This window comes from Mastomys coucha, unplaced genomic scaffold (assembly GCF_008632895.1).
Source record: "Mastomys coucha isolate ucsf_1 unplaced genomic scaffold, UCSF_Mcou_1 pScaffold15, whole genome shotgun sequence".
In the NCBI taxonomy this organism is placed as follows: Eukaryota; Metazoa; Chordata; class Mammalia; order Rodentia; family Muridae; genus Mastomys; species Mastomys coucha.
Genome location: NW_022196897.1, coordinates 140557700 through 140577185, shown reverse-complemented (window position 1 = coordinate 140577185; position 19486 = coordinate 140557700). Strand labels below are relative to the sequence as shown.

Sequence of the window (19486 nt, the reverse complement as noted above, 5' to 3'; positions counted from 1 at the left end):
GACTTCTCAATCCTGAACTTGACATCCAGGAGGAAGGAACACATGGAGATCTACTTGGCTGGAGGAGAGTGTCCAAACCATCTGTCAGTTTCTCTAGAGGGTACAAGAATAAAGAAAACTGCAGGTGTTGGGCCAAAGACACGCAGTGACTCAGCAAACCCAAGTGGAACGTCTGTGTATGGGTCCTCGGTCACTGCTCAGTACACTTCCCTGCTATGGGAACGCGCACCACCTGATCTTGTCTCAGGTCAGGGAAGGCAGTGTCTCAAACAGCGGCTCCCTCGGGCACCGCCCTACCCTAGGTGCTGCTGGCAGACCAGAGGGAAGATTCTGGGCTGCTAAGAACCAACTCTCTGAAAGTGGACCTACGCAGTCCCAGGCTAAGTGGCCTCCAGGACCTTGCGGTTTCTAGAAAGACCTGCTTTCACAAGCCCTTCAGGTTTCCCCAGATGACCCTGGACGAGTGCTGGCCTGAAAAGGGTCAGCTCCCAAGGAAGGTGAGAGATTGACTGAACACAACAGCGATATGAAAATTAAATCGAGATATTTAATAGACAGTGCAAACCATAATTTCATCTGAATATAAATGTATGCACATGTTTCCAATGAGTTATGTATCAATTATCACAAACAGCAATGAGGACCTTAGAGCTATGTTAGAAAACTGGATAGCTGGGATTTAACTCTAACAATCTTATTTGCTCGAAAGAGAACACATCCATTTCAGATCCGTGTCACGAACTCCAAAAGACCAGGGGGGCAGGAGTGACAAGGGCCAGGGTGGTAGACATGGGGCCAGTACACAGGTGACAGACAGAAACACAGCTCTTGAGGGAACCAAAACCAGATATGTTATTACAGCTAGGAACAAGGAAAAGCCTATCTATGGCTTTTAAAAAACGACTTTTCTGCCAGTACCGTACACATCTTACAGAGCGAGACAAGTCAGCTGCACGGGCTACATTTCCGGTTCGTTTCAACTGCACATGGCCGACCCTCTCCACAGAGGACTCAGCAGTGGGGTTAGCGTAGTCCAGAAGCTCAGTGTTGGATTTGCAAATACAGTTTATTTTACAGAAATTCAACATTATAAACAGCAGGCACCTCCCACCCGCCCACCCCTCCCCCCACCCGCCCCTGGGCACAGACCATGCTATGCGAGAGTGAGCAGTGATGCGGCCTACTGCTTTGGGTGAGAGCTGAGCGATGGAGGCTGCCTGCACCGCGTCCTGCCTGCCCTGCGCACACACATGCCTGCCCGATGCACAGGCCACCAGAGTCCGTCTGGGCCCAGCCTCTGCTGGAACAGTTAGATAGATCCGGCCCAGGTCTCCAGTTCCTTCATGTCGTCGTCTTCCTCTTCCTTCTTCTTGGCTGTGGATGCAGAAAAGATGCTTTTTGAAGCCAGGCCAAGAGGCACACACACACACACACAGCCCTGTCCAGAGCTGAGGCCTACAGCAGGGGCAGCCACACCAGGTGGGACCGTTTCACACTGAGTGTCCCCCAGCTCTAAGCACCCAAGGCTGGGGAGATAGACCGGAGCTTCCCTCCCAGGAGATGCAATCCCTGCCAAGCCAACTCCACTTGGAGTTGGGGAGCCATGCTTTGCTAGACTGCCTCTGACAGCCACTAAACACCAGGGGCTTTCCTCTTTACACAGCAGAGGGAGGGGGCGGGAACTGCCCTGTTCACACCCTGCTGGCAAGCCCTTTTTTCCACTCTAGATTGGCAGTTCTGACTTTCTGGGAGCTGTGTGTGGAGCATTTCTGTGAGGAGTGAACACTCGGGGAGGGGAAGAGGCAGAAAATGCAGACAAGGAAATGATGGTTTTACAGAAGCAGTCTCTAAGCAGCTAGAGCTGTTGGAGCTCTGCAGCATGAACTCGTAGTTGGGGCAAGACTTAAGTTCTCACAGTACTGCATGGTGCCCAGAATGTTCCTGTATTTTGGTGGTAAAAAAATCATTCTAGAACAGAGGTTCTTAATTCCCACTCTCAAACCCACAAGGGACATGCAATAATGCCTGGAGACATTGTAGCTGCTACACTTCTGTGTGGCAGTAGCTGCTACTGGCATCTGGTAGGAGTCAAGGGTTATGCTAGAAGACAGCCCCACTGCTACCCAAGAATTATCTGGCTGTGTCACCCGTACCGAGGTTAGGAAATCCTGTTCTGGAGAAACCCAGGGAAAGACATACAACACTAGCACCGTGGCCATCACAACACATGCTCTTTGGCTCAGAACACAAAGCAAAGTCAACTGACCCTGAGATCACCCACCTCACATGGCGCCAGGGTGTGTCCTGACCGTGGACATACTCACCGGGCTTGGATGGGAGGGCTACAGAGGGGACATTTGGTAGAGGGACTGTTTCCGGCCCACTGATCTCCAACAAATTCTTGTCTAGCTCCTCTTGTTCAAGTTCCTCCAACTCTGCCATGAGCTCATCCTGCAAAAGGAAGTGTGCTGAGACTCTCCCTGCAGCCACGCCTCCCCTCGATGCTCTGTGAACCTTCTGAGGGATCACTGGTGTGTGTATACATCTGGGGTCCCATCTATGAGCTTCGTGGCGGGATGGACTGTACCTTTTCTTTCATTCCTTTTCAGGAAACACATCAGGTGCTGAACCCAGGACCACGCACACGCCAGGCAAGTGTTTTACCACTGAGCTATGGACTCAGCTTTGTTTACCTTGGAGACAGGTTCTGTCACCTGCCCAAGCTCTGTACTTTAGGCTTGCTGTCCCCCTGCCTTAGACTCCTCAGCTGTTACATTAGAAGCCTGGACCTGATAAACCATCCATCAGCCCAGGACCACTCCTTTCCTGTTTTGTTTGTTAGTTTTTGAGATTTTAAGTGTCTGGGTGCTTTGCAGCATTTGTGTCTGTGCATTGTGTGCATGCAATGCCCCCAACAAAAGGCATCAGATCCCCTAGGGCTGGAGTTACAGAGAGTTGATGGCCACCAACTGAGTACTGACACCCCCTTCTAGCCTCCAAGGCATGCAAATTGTATACAGATATACATGCAGGCAAAACCAGCCATAAACATAAAATAAAATTTCTGTTTTCTTTCTTTCTCCTCCTCCTCCCCTCCTCCTCTTCTTCCTCCTCCTCCTTTCTAGACAAGGTCTCACTGTCACTCTGAATGCCCTGGAACTCTCTATGTAGAGACCACTTTGGCCTCTGCCTCCTGAGTGCTAGGATTAAACGAATGTGCCACTATGCCAGGCATAAAATACATGAAAACTTTTTTTATTTTAAAGTCCAGAATCCAGCCGGGCGGTGGTGGCATAAGCCTTCAGTTCCTAGCACTTGGGAGGCAGAGGCAAACAGATGTCTGTGAGTTCGAGGCCAGCCTGGTCTACAGAGTGAGTTCCTGGACAGTAAGGGCTACAAAGAGAAATCTTGGATCAAAAAACTTAAAAAGAAACAAATCCAGAACCCAAGTATGTGCATACTGTGCCCTGTTGGTTATATCTGAGCCTGAAGCTTGTCACCCTGAGACTCAGGTGACCTTCCTGGAGCCACTCACCTCATCAAACTCTTCTCCAAAGCCCACAGGTTTGGAGATGGCTGTGGAGATCTCCTCTGCAAGTTCTTGCTGGTCAGCAATGTCCTGCATCAACTCATCCACCTTATCGATGTCCCTTGAAATGAAACAAACAAGTTATCATCTTACCTAGGACAGGTTTGAGCCCAGAGCGGGGTGAACCCGCTGCATACCATTTGCTTCTCAGCACACATTAGCAAGTCTCCTCTAGAAAATGGCCCGTTATTACTGCCTTTCTCCTTCCCTTTAAAATTGGGATGCAAGAGCTGGTGAGACAGTTCAGTCAGTGATGTGCTTGCTGTGCAAGCCTGGAGATCAGTTTTTACTCTGAGCCCACATAAAGGTGGAAGGAAAGAACTGACTTCACAAAGCTGTCCTCTGACACACCTCCTCCCCCACACTCAAAATCAATGTAAAACTGAGAATCAGAGAATCAGGCACATGGAAGTGTCCTTAGCCATCACTTAGTCCAGCACCAAGGAAAGCAGGTTTAGCAGCCAGGTGGAGTCCACCCTTCTACCCCACCCCCACACACCAGAATTTGTAAATATATAAGGTAAGATCCACTCAAGCAGGGCAACAACCATAGGACTTTTAACTCCTGCACCAAGGCCTCTTCTTCAACCCCCAAAGCAACTCTGAACAGGAGGGCAAACCAGAAAGTGTAGGCAAGTCACCTGAAGAGCACCTCTACTAGGGCCCAAAGGCAGGACAAATGTGTGCAGTTTTATACACTGTGTCACACGCAGTTATTCAGGATGGTCTGTATACTTCAAAATATACACACTCTTACTATCCTTTGTGTTAAATGTCTGGGAAAACAGAACTGAAGGGAGGAGGCACCTCCTATTTCTAGAGCAAAGAGCATCAAGTGTTTCCAGCCCACTAATAGACATTTTAACGTGGTTCACAGAGACTGTTAGCAAACACTCGACTCTGCTTTGGAGCAGAGCAGTTCCAGGCAGTATGTAATGAAGGGCAGTTGCTATGGGCAGCTAGAGGCTGCACTCTGCAGATCCAGGTGCCAGCATGGCTGAGCAGCCAAAGTGGCAAGTGCTCCAAGTGCCCCCCTGTGTTGGCTGTCAAAAAACTAAAATAAGTCCAGTTTTTTCTTAGAAAGACCCCAGCCATTTACAAGCAGAACCAGGCTGGGTCTCTAGTTCTTAGGCCAGCTGCATGAGAAGAAACTGTCCACAGGGAAGGGAGGACTGCGGAGTGCAGGAGCACAGCACAGCCATAGCCCGAGAGTAGGGAGAGGCAAAAACCATCCTGAGAGTAGATGAAGAACAGAGTCAAAGCCCTGGGAGAAAGTACACATGCCAGGGCCCAGTCCTGTCCACACTTGGGACGCAGCACAGGTGGCATCCCTCTCTGGGATGCAGGCTTCTCAGGATACTCCCAACTTGAAACTGCCCATCACAATAACCTAGAACCAGGTGAAACAACAAGATAACCTCCCTTTCCTTTCCTAAACTCTACATGGAACTGACGATGGTAGACACAATCCACTCAAGCTTCAGAGAAGGCGACAAGCTCAACCAGGCCATGGCCATGGCAACACTCTCCCAGCAGCAGCACATACATGTTGTCGTGGGCAGCCTTCATGGCCTTGGCGGCGTAGCCCATGTTCTTGAGCACTTCTGTGTTGGTGTTGGCGTTCTCTAGGGCCTCCCGCTGGAACTCGATGGTTGACAGGGTACCATCAATCTGTGCTAGCTGCTTCTCATACCTCTTCTTGCGCTTCAGAGCCTGCAGGGCCGCTAGAGGGAAGAAAGCGGACCTGAGTGCGTGGCGTGCCATGATGTTAGAGAGGACGCAGAGCCCTCCTCCCAAGTGTACTGTACATGTCTCAGCTGTAGCTGCCTCTACAAGACAGCTAATGCCATCTTCTACCCAGGAGCACAAAGTTCACACACCTCGCAATTCAGACAGGGAAGAAGAAAGCAAACACAAATTTAAATTCTCTGGCAACCACATATGCTGCAAAAAAACAAAGTATGGACAGGCCCTGAGAGTAAGGAGATGGTCTGGGGTCAAACTGCAGCTTACAGAGGTGTGAGGAGCCCACTGTGAGGAGTGAAGAGGCCTAGCATACACAGTAGCTAGCTTAAGAAAATAGGTATTGCATCCAAAAGACCCCTGCAAATTCTAATTATTATTATTATTATTATTGTTTTGTTTTTTGAGACAGGGTTTCTCTGTGTAGTCCTGGCTGTCCTGGAACTCACTCTGTAGACCAGGCTGACCTTGAACTCAGAAATCCACCTGCCTCTGCCCCTCAAGTGCTGGGATTAAAGGCGTGTGCCTCCACTGGCGGGTGCAAACTCTAATTATTATAAAACACCACCCCACACCAACTGGATAATAACAATTGACCGTAGCTAATACTAGGTGGGTTTGGGTTAAGATGCTATGCCACCCAAAGCCAACGATCTGTAAATGTTCTGCTCTGAAAGTAAGATAGCAACAGAGCCCAGCACGAAGCCCAGCACTCTGATCAGGAATTTCTATCTGGAAGTTAAATGAACAAATCCGAGAGCCACAAGCCTATAGAGGGCCAGTACTCCAGCTCTACAATACGAAACACACAACACAACTGAATCTGGAGTTTGACCATTTGATCAGATCGTATCTGCTTTCTTAGCTCCCAGCTAATATAGAAATAGATCATTTTGTCTGAGATCATGACAAGCGATTCAATAAGGCTAATCTATCTGTGGTAGAGCTAGGACCAAACTGCATCTCCGCACTCAAACCCAGACTCCTTCCCCTAACCGTCTCAGAAAGGCAGCCCAGCAGGCTCTAGCAGAAGGAATAGCTAGATTGTGCTGGGTCAGGGAAGCTGCAATTATGTGCACACTTGCAAGCATGCACCCTCATGCAGGAGGAGTGCACCAGGCCATCTCCACAGGCTGCAGGTCAAAATCACCTGCTCTACACAAGTAGTTTCTTTGTGTCACTCAATTAACACATTCCTTCCACTTCCAGGTGTGTACCTTACAGCCTGCAGGACACACACTTCACAGGTTACTATGAACATCCAACACAGAACTGTGAAGTTACTTGAAACACTGTAAGATTACTTTATTCATTCATTCATTCATTCATTCATTCATTCTCTACTGAGAGCTCTGTGTCCCAATGGCTGAAGGTTGGAGACACATGACTGCTAGCCTAAGCATCTGTCCTAAGAGCCACTTGGCCAAGAACAATGGCTTGGCCTCAAGAAAAATTGTTTGTTTGGTTGGTTTTTTTGAGATGGTTTTTCTCTGTGCTGCCCTGGAACTCACTCTGTAGACCGGGCTGGCCTCAAACCCAAAAATCTGACTGCCTGTAACTCTGCCTCCTGAGTGCTGGAATTAAAGGTGTATGTCATCATGCCCAACATAATTATGTCTTTGAAAGAGAACATTTAAATTGATTAAGACTGAGGGCATAATCCATCAGAGAGAGAAATAGAACAGTGATTCTCAACATGTCACATCAGACACCCAGCATATCAGACATTTACAATTCATAACAGTAGCAAAATTTGTTATGAAGCAGCCTCAAAATAATTTTATGGTCGAGGGTCACCACAGCATGAGGAACTGCATTAAAGGGTCACAGCATCAGGAAGGTTGAGGACCACTGACTCAGAAAACTTGAAACAAACAAGAAGAGCAATGCACTGCCTCTCATTAAAGTTTGAAAAGCTACTGGATCTGCTTAGAATAACTGGAAGGGCCAACCCAGCACCTTGTTGAACATTCTCACGTGTGTGCTGTGTAAGTGCCTCAGAACAACAACCTTACAAGGTTTCAGCAGATGAGGAAACTAAAGTTCAGAGCAATTCTGCTCCTCAGCCCAGAATCTCCAGGCATAGATAAGGTGTAGGATCCAAAGCCCACGCTGTGCCGCTCTGTTCAGCCTCCCACCTAACTAAAACAGCAGGCTCTTACCCTGGAGGGAGTCGCTCAGCCCCACAAGAAGTGTCCGAGGAGAATAAACCCAACCACTTTTGCTTGAAACCTTTTCGTAGCTCTCTGCCCACACTACAGGTTCAATCAACCCTCAGGGTCCTGCCTAGACAAGGGATGGATTTCCTCCATACGTGTAGTCCTGGGAATCCCTAGTATCTGGCTGGAACTGCCATTTTCAACAACCATAGCCGCAAAAAGTTACCCCAAGAGAGGTCCTGAAGCCATCCATGCCTAGGGCTACTTCACTTGTGACAGAAACCTCCAACCTAATCATCCAGTGATGTCAGGTCTTCCTTCAGGCCTCATGCAAGGCCTCACATCTCACAGGTACTTTTCTCAGATCCCACCTCCTAGCCATCCCCAGCACTCAGGGCTCAAATGAGAATAGAACTCATCTACAAGAGAGTCAGGAATGCTCTCACTCCTGCTTCTCTCCCTTGTCTCTTCCCCACTTGCTCCCCCTCTCTCCCCACTCCCTTCCCCCTCTCTCCACGTGGTCATGGCCATTCCCTACTTCTCTACTCTCTCCTTCTCTCTGCCTTTCTCTGCCTCTACCCTCTTAACTTTTCTCCCCATGCCCTAAATAAACTCTATTCTATACTAAAAAAAAAAAAGAGTCAGGAATGTAGCTCCAGGGCCGGGTACCTGCTTAATCGCTAGTACCAAGGGACAGGGACAGATGTACAGATAGTTCCTTATGTCACTCAAACCTTCAGCACCCAGATCCCAACCTAACAGGAAGACTTGGGGGCCAAGAGGGGGACACTCTCTCCAAGGTCATCTTCTGTCGTGTGCAGAAGGAACAGCTCAGCCACTCCCAACTGTTGCCCACTGTTCACCAATACCACAAACTCAAAAGTGACTTCAAGTAACTCCCAGAGGGCTCTACCATCTTTGCACACCAACAACTAACATAAGGACTGGTATGCAGTTAGTTAATATACGCCAAGTTGAATCTTTAATTCCATGCATTTTATCGTGTTTTCATATACAAGACAAGTGGTCCTATCCTAACACTTAAGGTAGCTATATAAGAATTAATAAATGCATTTTTTATTTAATGACACTGTCCACTTACAATGAGCTTATCAGTGTAACCAGAGGAACATATATATGTTCTATGTAGGAGTCTTCAGGTGGTGTACACCTCTCCCTATCTTCTTGGTTCATACAACAGGATCTCTTGCAAGCCCCTCACTATAAGTATGCAAAAACTAAGGAAAGGTCCCCAGCAAACCCCCTAGCCTCCAGGGTCAGCCTCCTCCTGCAGGCTTAGAAAGCTTAGCCCAGAAAGCAGTGGATTCCTCAGGCTGGTGCATGGCAGGGACTGTAGAGGTCTTTTTCCTCCTACATCATCTAACATCTGTATATTTTAGTTACCTGACAGCTACCGAAAGAAAGGGTACACTCTGAGAAACCCCCAAATGTTTCACAAATAAAGCAACTCATTTGGTCAGCACTGACCCACAAGAACATGTGCAAACACAGGTATCACAACACTTTATTTCCTTTACCTTACAAATGCGGGAGGCTGCAGTGGAGGGGAACCTGGTGTTCCATGAGTCAAATGAAATACTTCGTTCTGAACATTTGTCCAAGTAAAACTCCTGGATTTCCACCTGGCTATCTATTTGAGGTAGTAGGGCGTTTGAGACAACTTATACTATAGTTCAGGCTGACTTGAAGTTCATTGAATATTTCAGGTTAGCCCTGAATTCTCAGCAATCACCCTGTCTCAGACTCTCAGGTGCTGACAGGATTATGGGTGTGAGCCACCAGACCAAGCTCTAACCAGTTTTCTAACCAGACTTGCTTTTCTACATAGCCAAAGTCCATAAAGCCCAAACCCAGTATTTACATAAATAAATGCAAACTGGCTTGGGGGCCAACCTCCCCAAATTCTGGATGGTTGGATTAAAGAAACAAGTTGGAGGCTAAGAAACAGTTGTCCATCAAAGCCAACTCTTCAGAGAGGAAGCATCCAAGAGCTCCACCTTCTGCTACAGAACTCAGGGTCATATACACACACTTGCTCTAGTAGCCTACATTTAACCCTACTAACAGAGGTTTAAGAGGTTGCTTTTAGATGAGAAAAAAAGTCTGTGAAATCTCCATATTTAATTATGCCTTTGCCAGTTCCAAGAGAGTAATTACAGCAGCAATTACAGAATCTAATAACCAGCTTTATTGGCTCTGAAAGCTGAAGCAAAAGCAACTGTAACCATGTTGAAATAAACATTGGTCTCTAGATAGTTGCTTCATTAGACCCTCCTAACAGCTATTTAAAAGACAGCATGCAAGAGACACCCTAAGAAGCAGAGTGACTGGTAGAGAAACATTCACCCAGGACTAGAAACCTCTTCTACAAGACATCCGGCAGTAACAACAGTGAATGTGTCCGTTCAGTACAACTAGAGAAGACTTCCTTTCTTCTAGGCCAAGGTCAACTACATTGTCCTGGAAGAACAGAGGTCTGCCTACTGTGCTGCCTCCACATTCAGGATAGGTAAGACAACCCAAAGCATCGCAACATGTGGAGAGAGTATGTCTAAACGCTCCTACGACGGGCTGAGAGCCTCAGCAGGAAAAGGGGGTTCAGGAACCAGCGCTCATATAATGGACACAGTGTCTGCAGTCCTTCCAAAAGTCATGATCTATACCCAGTGGAAGTAAGATGCATAGGGGGAGGGGTGTATGCACTTCTTTCTCAACCAACACAAACCACACAGCTAACACTAGCTCACCCCAGAGGGCATTTCCCCAACAGCAGCCAAGAAGGCTTGCTTCGTCTACTCTAGCCATCTTTCAAGGGTCCTTGCCTCATTGTGCTGTGAATGAAGATTTCCAGAGACCCTTGAGCTAGGAGATCATAACTAGGTATCAAGCCACTGGCCATTTTACTGAAAGCAGGGCAGGGGCTCATCTGTCATCTATCCTATGTATGGGAGCAAAGCAAATCACAAAAGTCAAAATCAGAGTTATCCAAAGTCAAAGTTACCCAAAGCCTAGCACCCTCTTCTATTAGCAGAAGCGGGTGTTGGATCCCCTGGAGCTAGAGATAAGGTGGCGTGATCTGCTCAGTGTGAGTCAGTGCTGGGAACTGAGCTCTAGCCCTCTGCACGTGCAGTACTTAACTGTGGAACCATCCCAGCTCCCCTCGCCTCATTCCTAAATTCTGCCCTTTGCAAATCTTATCTTTCTGTAGATCCATGGAAGAACTGAAAAATGACAGTTTGCTCTCCTAAGTCTTAAGTTAGAAGAAAAAGAGTCCAGTCATGGTGGCTTACATATGTAATCCTAGCCTGGGCGACAGAATAAGCCCTGTTTTAAGAAAACAAACCAGGGGGCTAGAGAGATGGCTCAGTGGTTAGAAGCACCAACTGCTCTTGCAGTAGTCCTGAGTTCAATTCCCAGCAACCACATGGTGGCTCACAACCATCTGTAATGAGATCTGATGCCCTCTTCTGGTGTGTCTGAAGACAGCTACAGTATACTCATATACATAAAATAAATTTAAAAAAGAAGGAAAGAAAGACCAAAGAGTTATAATTTGACCAAGGTTGAGGGTATTTGTCTGAGTGGGTGCTGCAGTCCCGTCAGGCTGGGTCACTTCTCATCCTCCTACCATGCATAGGGCGGCAGGACCGACTTAGGCTTTAGAACGAACATGAAACTCCTCAGAAGCCAGGTCCAGTGAGTGAGGTTGGTCAGCAGGCAACAAGCCTGAGTTACATTGCTAGGATTCACATGGTGGAAAGACAGAAATCCTTTCCTACAAGTTGATCTCCCCCTCTCTAATAAATGTAGTAATTTTTTTTTTAAATTTCAGAACCAAAATGTACTTTAAAGCCCAGACAGGCTGCTTTGTTTCAGACTCACCTGTTGACTGCCAGCTTCATTTTGCCACAGCCGTGGGATGATACCCTGACATCAACCTACTTATTCCCACACAGCTGTGGAGTTCAGCTAGAAGCACAGGCACATTTTTCCAAGCAGCTTTATTCTCGTGATGTATCTCCTTGCTCCCCTAATTTGCTCTCCGTGGCCTGGAGCTAATGCACTCCATTTAGAGATGGTAAAATAAGTACTTGCGTATGACCAGGAAATGGGAGTCCAAAACCCTGCTGACTTCATCAGCAAACACACAGGGAGTACAGTACTCTCTGCAAAGGAGATTCTAGAGGAAAAAAAGCCTCTTATCTGTTTAACACAGACAAAGAGGAAAGAAATAAGCCTCACGATTAACAACCTTACAGAACACTGACATAGCACGTGGTGTGTTCTGTGTGAAACTGGATGAGACACCAGCCTGGTCTAGCAAACAGTCATGCTGGCTTACACACATTAAAACCGTGGTTTAGGGAGTCCAGGTGGCCAGCTTCCTAGTCCAGCTCCACCATTATCATACGGAGCCAACTGCTTAACCTCACTGTTCCTCACAGTGATAACACCGATCTCAAGAGGTTACTGTGCTGGTCAAAATTAGGTATGTGACATGCTGAGCACAGAGTCTGACTAGTAGTAAGGGCTCAGAAAATGTTTGTCACTGGTATATGTAACTACAGAACTTATGGTCAGAGTCTATTTTAACAGGAAAATATAATCATCAGCCCCAAGATTAAAAAAAATCAAAACAGTGTACATGTGCATACATAGACATAGACATGTCAATATCTGTAAAACATAACTTGGACCTGAAGAGTATTAGTGCACATCTTTAACCCAGCACTTGAGAGGCAGAGGTAGGTGAATCTCTGTGAATTTAAGGCCAACCTGGTCTACAGAGTGAGTTCCAGGACAACCAATGCTACACAGAGACACCCTGTCTTGAAAAACAAAACACAAACAGACCTTACAGCTTGGGAAAAAAAAAACAAGTGCTTCGGGCATAAGCAAGAGTAGCTGGGCTCTGGCCCCAGCAAGCGCATAAACGCCAGGGAGGTCTACCTGTAGCCCAGGTGCTGGGGAGATGAAGGTAGGTGGATCACTGGAGATCATGGCCAGGCAACCTAGCTGGATCAGTGAACGCTAGGTTCAGTAGAGACCCTGCCTTGAAAACTAAGGTAGAACTTTACCTGACACTGACTTCTGGCCTCCACATACCTGTGCACATACACCAGCACACATCCACACCCATGCTCATACATGTATCACATACAAAAGTATCTTATCACTCTTGCCAATACCAGCCTAAGCATTCTCAACCCTTAGCTAAAGCCAATTAGCACTAGGACATGAAGTGATCATGGGGCTTGCTACCAAATGAATTCTGGCCCCGATGCGGAGCAAGAGACTGGCTAAATTATCAGACCACTCTGATGTGAGAGTGGCACCAACACTCTCATGGTCAGAGAGGATAATCTTGAAGAGAATACTGAATGGCTGGGGCATCCACGCCCCACTGCTTACTTCCTTCTCCTCTCCCTCTTTCCTTGCTTTGCCTAACATGTCCAGGATGACAGGTGTCGTGATTGGCACTTTACATGCTTACTGGTACTTTTGGGGAGAGGGGAAGAGGTTGTTGGTCATCTACCATCTTCCCAGTGACTCTATAGGTAGGCATTATTATTGTCTTACTTAATAGATTAGGATATTGAGGCACAAAGAGTTTATCACCTGTCCAAGGTACATGCAGAGGCAGGGATACAGCTCACAGTCTAGTGTACACCATGCCCTGGGTTCTATCCCCAGAAGCCCAGAAACCAAGTGTAGTGGTGCAGACCTATATCTGAGCCAGAGTCAGAAGGATCTGAAGTTCAAGGTCATCCTTGGCTACATAGCTAATTTGAGGCTTCCTGGGATCTAAGAAAGGTGGGCGGGGCTAGTGAGACGGCACAGCAGATGAAGGTGCTTACTGCCAAGCCTGATGGCAGGAGTTGAGTCTCAAGAGACCCAGAGGGTAAAAGGAGAACCAATTCCTACAGGTTGTCCTCTGACCTCTACCAGCACACTGGCACATATACGCAAATCAGTGTAATTTTTTTTAAAAAGTAGCAGGCAGAGGATTAAAAACAGGGTGCCTGTCTCTCTGTGGAGAGCAGCAGGCAGCTGGCCTGCTTCTGCTTGAGCCATCACTTTGCCTTCTGCACCCAGACTCTGAAAGCTAGGAGTCTGGCACCAAGGCATCAGGGGAGGCTCAGTCTGCCCAGAAACTACCATCTGGCAACCCAAGACAGCAGGCAGTAAAATTCTCTGACTAGACAAAAAAATTACTTCTCAGTAGATTGGTTAAAATAAAAAAAAAAATCATATGCTAAATCCCAGCACATTAGCATCTCTCCGAACAGGTTGGTGACCTGCACCAGGCTAACAAGAGGCCTCTGTGCAAGTGCCAAGGAGATGAAGGCGTTCATCTGGGCCTCCCCACAGGCAGAGCCCACTTTTCTGTATGGCATGGAGGCAGTGGATGCCCAGCTAGGCTGGGTCTCATCTTTGCCTGTGAATCAGTGCCCTCAGTCCTCTCACCCTTCCCAAGGGTCTAAACTGTCCTCTGCTCTGGAAAGCCAGAACTCTTGGGAAGAGCTTTGTTCTCAAACTGCCACTTGCCCACACACTTCTCTCCAGGTCAGTTCTCACTGGGATTCCTTCAACTCTGAAGCCACAAGGCCCAGTGGTTTGTTAAGGGACAGTGGGCCTGGTCATCCTGTGACACTTGGAAGAAGGTGACAAAGACAGTAAAAGGAGGCTGCTCTAGACTGTGATAAGCAATGGTCAAAGACACAAGAAAGGAAAGGCAGAGGGAAATCACCCATCAAAGAAAAGGGTTCAGAGGCCAGTATGGCAGGCACCTCCTACTCCTAATAGGGTGGCTAATGTCTTCACGTGGCTCTGCTACATCAGGGTTCTGTCTGGGCAGAAGAAGTAAGGCTTCTGTTGCTGTTTTTGTGTTGAGGTCATGCATGTGCTAGACAAGTACTTGCCACTCACTGAGCCACATCCCTGACCCAAAGGGGGCTCACTTCCCAGACATAGTAGGCAACCAGGAAGTAGCCTTGGTGTAAGTCAGGACAGGACAGAGAGCTAAGACCTTAAGAAAGAAAGTAGCCTATCCCTGACTATTGAGGATCACTTAAAGCCAAGGGCCTCTCCTTTACCAGACACACTGAATTCCACTTAAACAGCTCTCAGACGTTTAAACTGAGAAACTGTATGACCCACGTTTGGCTATTCCATGCCTTTATTAAAATGTGTCAAAGCCAGACGCTGTGATACAAGGCTGTTCTCCCAGCACTCGTGAGGCTGAGGGAGGAAGATTTTGGCTTGAAGGCCAGTGTGGACTTCAAAAATGAGGCCCAGTCTCAAGGAAGGAAAACAAATTCATAAAAATAAACAGACAAATGGCTTGCTATGCAGCACACACCTGTAATCTCAGCACTTGGGAGGTGGAAGCAGTAAGACCAGAAGTTCAAGGTCATTCTCAGCTACACAGTAGGCTTAGTATCAGCTATGTTACATGAGACCCTGACTTAAAAAAACAAGATAAAAAATGGGGGCTGGTGAGATGGCTCAGCAGGGAAGAGCACAGACTACTCTTCGGAGGGTCATGAGTTCGGATCCCAGCAACCACATGGTGACTCACAGCCACCTGTAATGAGATCTGATGTCCTCTTCTGGTGCATCTGAAGACAGCTACAGTGTACTTATTTATAATAATAAATAAATCTTTAAAAAAAAACAAAAAGTCTTAATAAGTAAATTTATGTTTATATATTTTACCCCAAAATTACATTTGGGGCTTCCTCTGCAAATGCTAAATATCTGGCAACACGGAGCCCACTCTGCAGCCTGTGACCAATCTGTTAGAACTAAGTAGCGGCCAGATTTACTTTTCCATCTATCGCTTTCTGATTATTTTTGCAGCATGGCCTCACTACATAAAGTTTTGACCTTGAATTCTTGATTCCTTGCCTCATGGCCTTTTGAACACTGGGGTTACAGGTGCACACTATCCATGCTCAGCCTTAGAAGAGGCATGCACTTTCCAGTTCACTATAGCTTATCTGCTTCCTGACAATTCTCAACATTTCCTTAGCTTAGCTCTAGAGGAAACAGCCTGCCTTCAGTCAGTTAAGGCTATGCCAACTGAGAGCAAGCTCAGCACCTGGCTGGAGGTCAAAGCATTAAAGGTAACAGACAACAGAATCTGGGTGCACGGTTTTGAATGGACAACACTCTCTCTGATCTCTGAGGGACACTTGGCTCCTGAAAGCACCTACAGCACACACCCTGTGGTCCTGTAAATTGCATCTAGCTCCAACTATGCCAACACCAAAATATGTCACAAGTAGGACCCCTCTGATCTCACGGCCTTGGCCTCGCAGGAAAGGCAAGGGAGTAAGTGGAGAACAGATGTTCTCCCTGAGCCCTCCTCCAACTTAAACAATACAGAGCTCAGAGTTTTGAGATTTCCACTAACAAACTAAAACAAACACAAAGGTAACACGCTCCTGATCGATGTGTACCATCCTGAAATGTAATTAACACCCGCACACTCCTCTTCCTGGTTATGTCAGTAAGCACATGTGAGTACTAGCAGCCTCTCCTCTTGACTAGTTTCACAACCTGTGTCTGGAAAGATCAGACTCCAGCTGGGCAGAGGAAGTCAGCACACAGATTTAATGCTGGCCACAAATGACACTCGGGAAGATGCCTCCTGCTGACTCCTCACACTTCCAGCTCTGCAGTCCTCTCTAAACCTCTCCCCTGCAAAGGGTACTCTAGCCATGGCATTCTTTGCTCTTTTTTCTCCATGTGCTAGTAACTGAACCCAGTGCCTCATATAGAAATACATGTTCTAGCACCAAGTTCTATCTCCAAACTACCTTGAACTTCCTCTGCTTAACCAGAGTGCTGGATTAGAGCCATACAAACACCCACTGTGGGGTTTTTAAGATAAGCCTTCAACATGGAGCTGAGGCTGGCCACACAAGCCTTCCATCTCAGACTCCTGAGTACTGGCATTATCCATTTGCTCAGCTGTATCTAACAGATCTTAAAAGGACAAACAGTTCCCAAGAAAAAAAACTTCCATAGGAATACAGAAATATAGTATCAACAAGAAAATCACACTTGGTGATTCAGCCAAAAGTTTCTGATTATGTACAGAAGATAGGATAAGAACTATAATGTACAGAAAAACCTCAGCAAATTACAAAGCAATGTGGCATAAGCACAGATGCCAGAACTAGAAGAGAGTTTTGTTTTGAGATTAGGTATTTTTTCTATTTTTAGTTATTTTATTTGCTTTATTTTCATGTATTTATGTATGTACTTAAATGTGGGTGTTTATTTGTATATATGCACCATGTGCATGCAGGAGCCTACAAGGGTCAGAAGAAGGCATCAGATCTCTTAAACTTTTAAAAAATTTTAAAAAGCATAAAATAATAAAAGTGCTCAAAACAGAGTAAGAAAAAAAAATCTTTAAAGTAGCCAGAAAAAAACAAACATAATTATGACACAAATTCCTCACAGAAAACAAGTTATAGGCTAGAGGATTTAAAGTAGTTGTCATCTTAGTTCTGACCACAGTGATCAAACAACACAACCACAACAGCAAGGCAAAGCTAAGGAAATGCTTTTAAAAAGAGTGTGGTAGCTGGGCCAGGTGGCACACAACTTTAATCCCAGCACTTGGGAGGCAGAGGCAGGTGGATTTCTGAGTTCCAGGCCAGCCTGGTCTACAGAATTAGTTCCAGGACAGCCAGGGCTACACAGGGAAACCCTGTCTCGAAAAAACAGAAAGGAAAAGAAAAGAAGAAAAAGAAAGAAAGAGGAAAGAAAGGAAAAAGGAAAAGAGAGAACGAATCCAGCAAGCACGGCACTCTCCTTACAAGTCGGGCCCTGGGCTAGACGCCCTTAGCCTGGTGACTAGCCTGCACTGGGACAAACTGCTTGCCCATGGTTTCCGTTCCCAGGCTGGGATGTACTGTTTCTCTTCCAACTGGCTTTTCTTCCTCTGCTTCCAGCTGAATCCATGCCAACAGAAGCCCCCTTCTGCCTGAGCAAGCATGAGAGTGCCCTGGAAACGGTGATAACAACAGAGCAGGCGCTGGGGGCTGGGCCGCTTGTGTGGAAGTAGGGAAAGAGGAATGTCAGCAGAAAACCCACTTCCAGTGTGTACAACTGTTAGAAGAGTGAAGCAAGACTAGCCCGGTCTTTCCGAGTCACACACAGGGAGAGGGCTGCAAAGACAGAAACATTTCCTGTCCAAAAGACAGCAGGCAAAGCAGGGGTGGGGGAAAAGACTTTCTTCTGAGAAGACAGCCTGTGCTTGCTTGGTCCATTCAAAAATAGGGCAAAAACCTCAGAGTCCTGATGCTTGCCTTCCTTTTCCTCTGCATGCAGCTTAACTAGAATATGTACCGGGAGGGGCAGGCAATGTCCCACTCCCTCAGGGTCCCTGGTGCACAGCAATTCTCAGAGACAAACACTTAGGCATAGGAAGTTGAAGCCCTGGGCTCAGAGCTCAGCAGATCCTAACTGGTTACCACTGAAGGAGGGGCCTAGGAGCAGAACCCCGGTCTCCTGCTTTCCCTACAAGCCCTGCTTGAGCTAGAAGACAACACCTGAACAGGGCATTATGCCGGATCAGGAAACACAAGAGATGAGATGGACCACAGTTTCCTATGAGCATACCCCTTAAAGCCCACCTTCCCTATCACAAAGCCTTCCCAAAACAGATTCCCCATCACAGGGTGGGGTGGGCGTGTTATCCACAGACCTCACATGCTTCAGCTTATAGTGATTGGCTAGTCATGAACACATAACCCCAGTAGCCAATCAGAATCCTTTTTGAGTTTTCTAACTGCGATGGGAGATTAAAAGGTAGGAGGAATTTCCAGGAACAAAACTATAAACCATACTGGCCAGCTAGACACTGACTAGTCTTACAATGGAGTCAAGAGACTGGTGGTAACTGGCAGAAGAGAGCCCAGCCCCATCCTGCCCTTTTCCACAGACATCAAGTCGGTAAACCCTTCTGCTGCGGAGTAACCGAGGCCAGCATCTGTATCAAGAGTAGCAGCGGCTCTGTTTGTAATCCCTGTACTTAGAGGTAGAAGCAGAAGACTCTTGATTCAAGGCCATCCTCCGGAAGTTCCAAGTGGGCCTCGGGTAATGACCCCCTACGTCAAGAGAAAATCAAAACAACTGCGCTTAGCCAGTGATGTGCCTGAACTCCATCCAGCTCAGTTCCTGACTCCAGAACCTTCCTTCTACTACTTCATCCCATTTTGAGAAACAACTCATCTTAAAGACAGGAAGGAGCCAAACATAAGAACAGTTTTACTTAAGAGTAAACACAGGGAGCTGGAGAGATGGCTCAGCTTGTTAAAATCACTGGCTGCTCTTCCAATGGAGCTGGGTTCAATTTTCAGCACCTACACGGTGGCTGACATCCACCTGTAATTCCAGTTCCAGAGGGCCTGACACCCTCTTCTGGCCTGCCTGGACACCAGGCATGCACATGGTACAAATGCATTCATGAAGATAAAGTATCCATATACGGGGGGGCAGTGTGGGGCAGTGGTCTGCTCAGGTAACTTAAGCTCAGTCCAGTATTTGGCTTTGAGTCCTGGATCCCTGTGGGCAATTTCTGCTTGCAAAGGGCGGAAGGAGCTTGGCCATAACTCCTGAGTCTTTGGTTCCTGCTTCAGTCACAACCCCTCACAGCTGCCCCTGCAGGAGATGTGTCTATCAGGCAGCAATGCCCCAAGCTCCCAGTATTCTAGCTGGACCCTACACACCCAGTCATCTGACCACAAGCCAGACATGTCACACCCCATACAATAAAAGGGACGGTTTGCCCCTCCTCTCTCTCTCTCTGTCTCTCTGTCTCTCTCTCTCTGTCTCCTCTTTGCTCTCCCTCTCTTCTCTTTCCTGCTCTTTGTTCTCTTCTCTTGCTTTCTTCCTCTCCTTTTCTTCCTCTCCTTCCCCCCTCCTTCCTCTCCTTTCCTTCTTTCTACTTGAC

The 19486-nt window shown here is 47.1% G+C and overlaps 1 protein-coding gene across 1 annotated transcript in view; it reads right to left on the bottom strand.

Annotated features, from left to right (window-relative positions):
* Positions 1-527: 527 nt before the first annotated feature.
* Positions 528-19486, bottom strand: part of Chmp4b (charged multivesicular body protein 4B) — a 39344-nt gene continuing 20385 nt past the window's right edge. Inside the window, exons 2-5 of the mRNA XM_031372385.1 lie at positions 5136-5313; positions 3536-3650; positions 2325-2451; positions 528-1374 (exon numbers count right to left, since the gene is read on the bottom strand). Coding sequence (XP_031228245.1) covers positions 1310-1374; positions 2325-2451; positions 3536-3650; positions 5136-5313 — 485 coding nt within the window. The 3' untranslated portion in view covers positions 528-1309. The remainder of the gene's footprint in view (positions 1375-2324; positions 2452-3535; positions 3651-5135; positions 5314-19486) is intronic.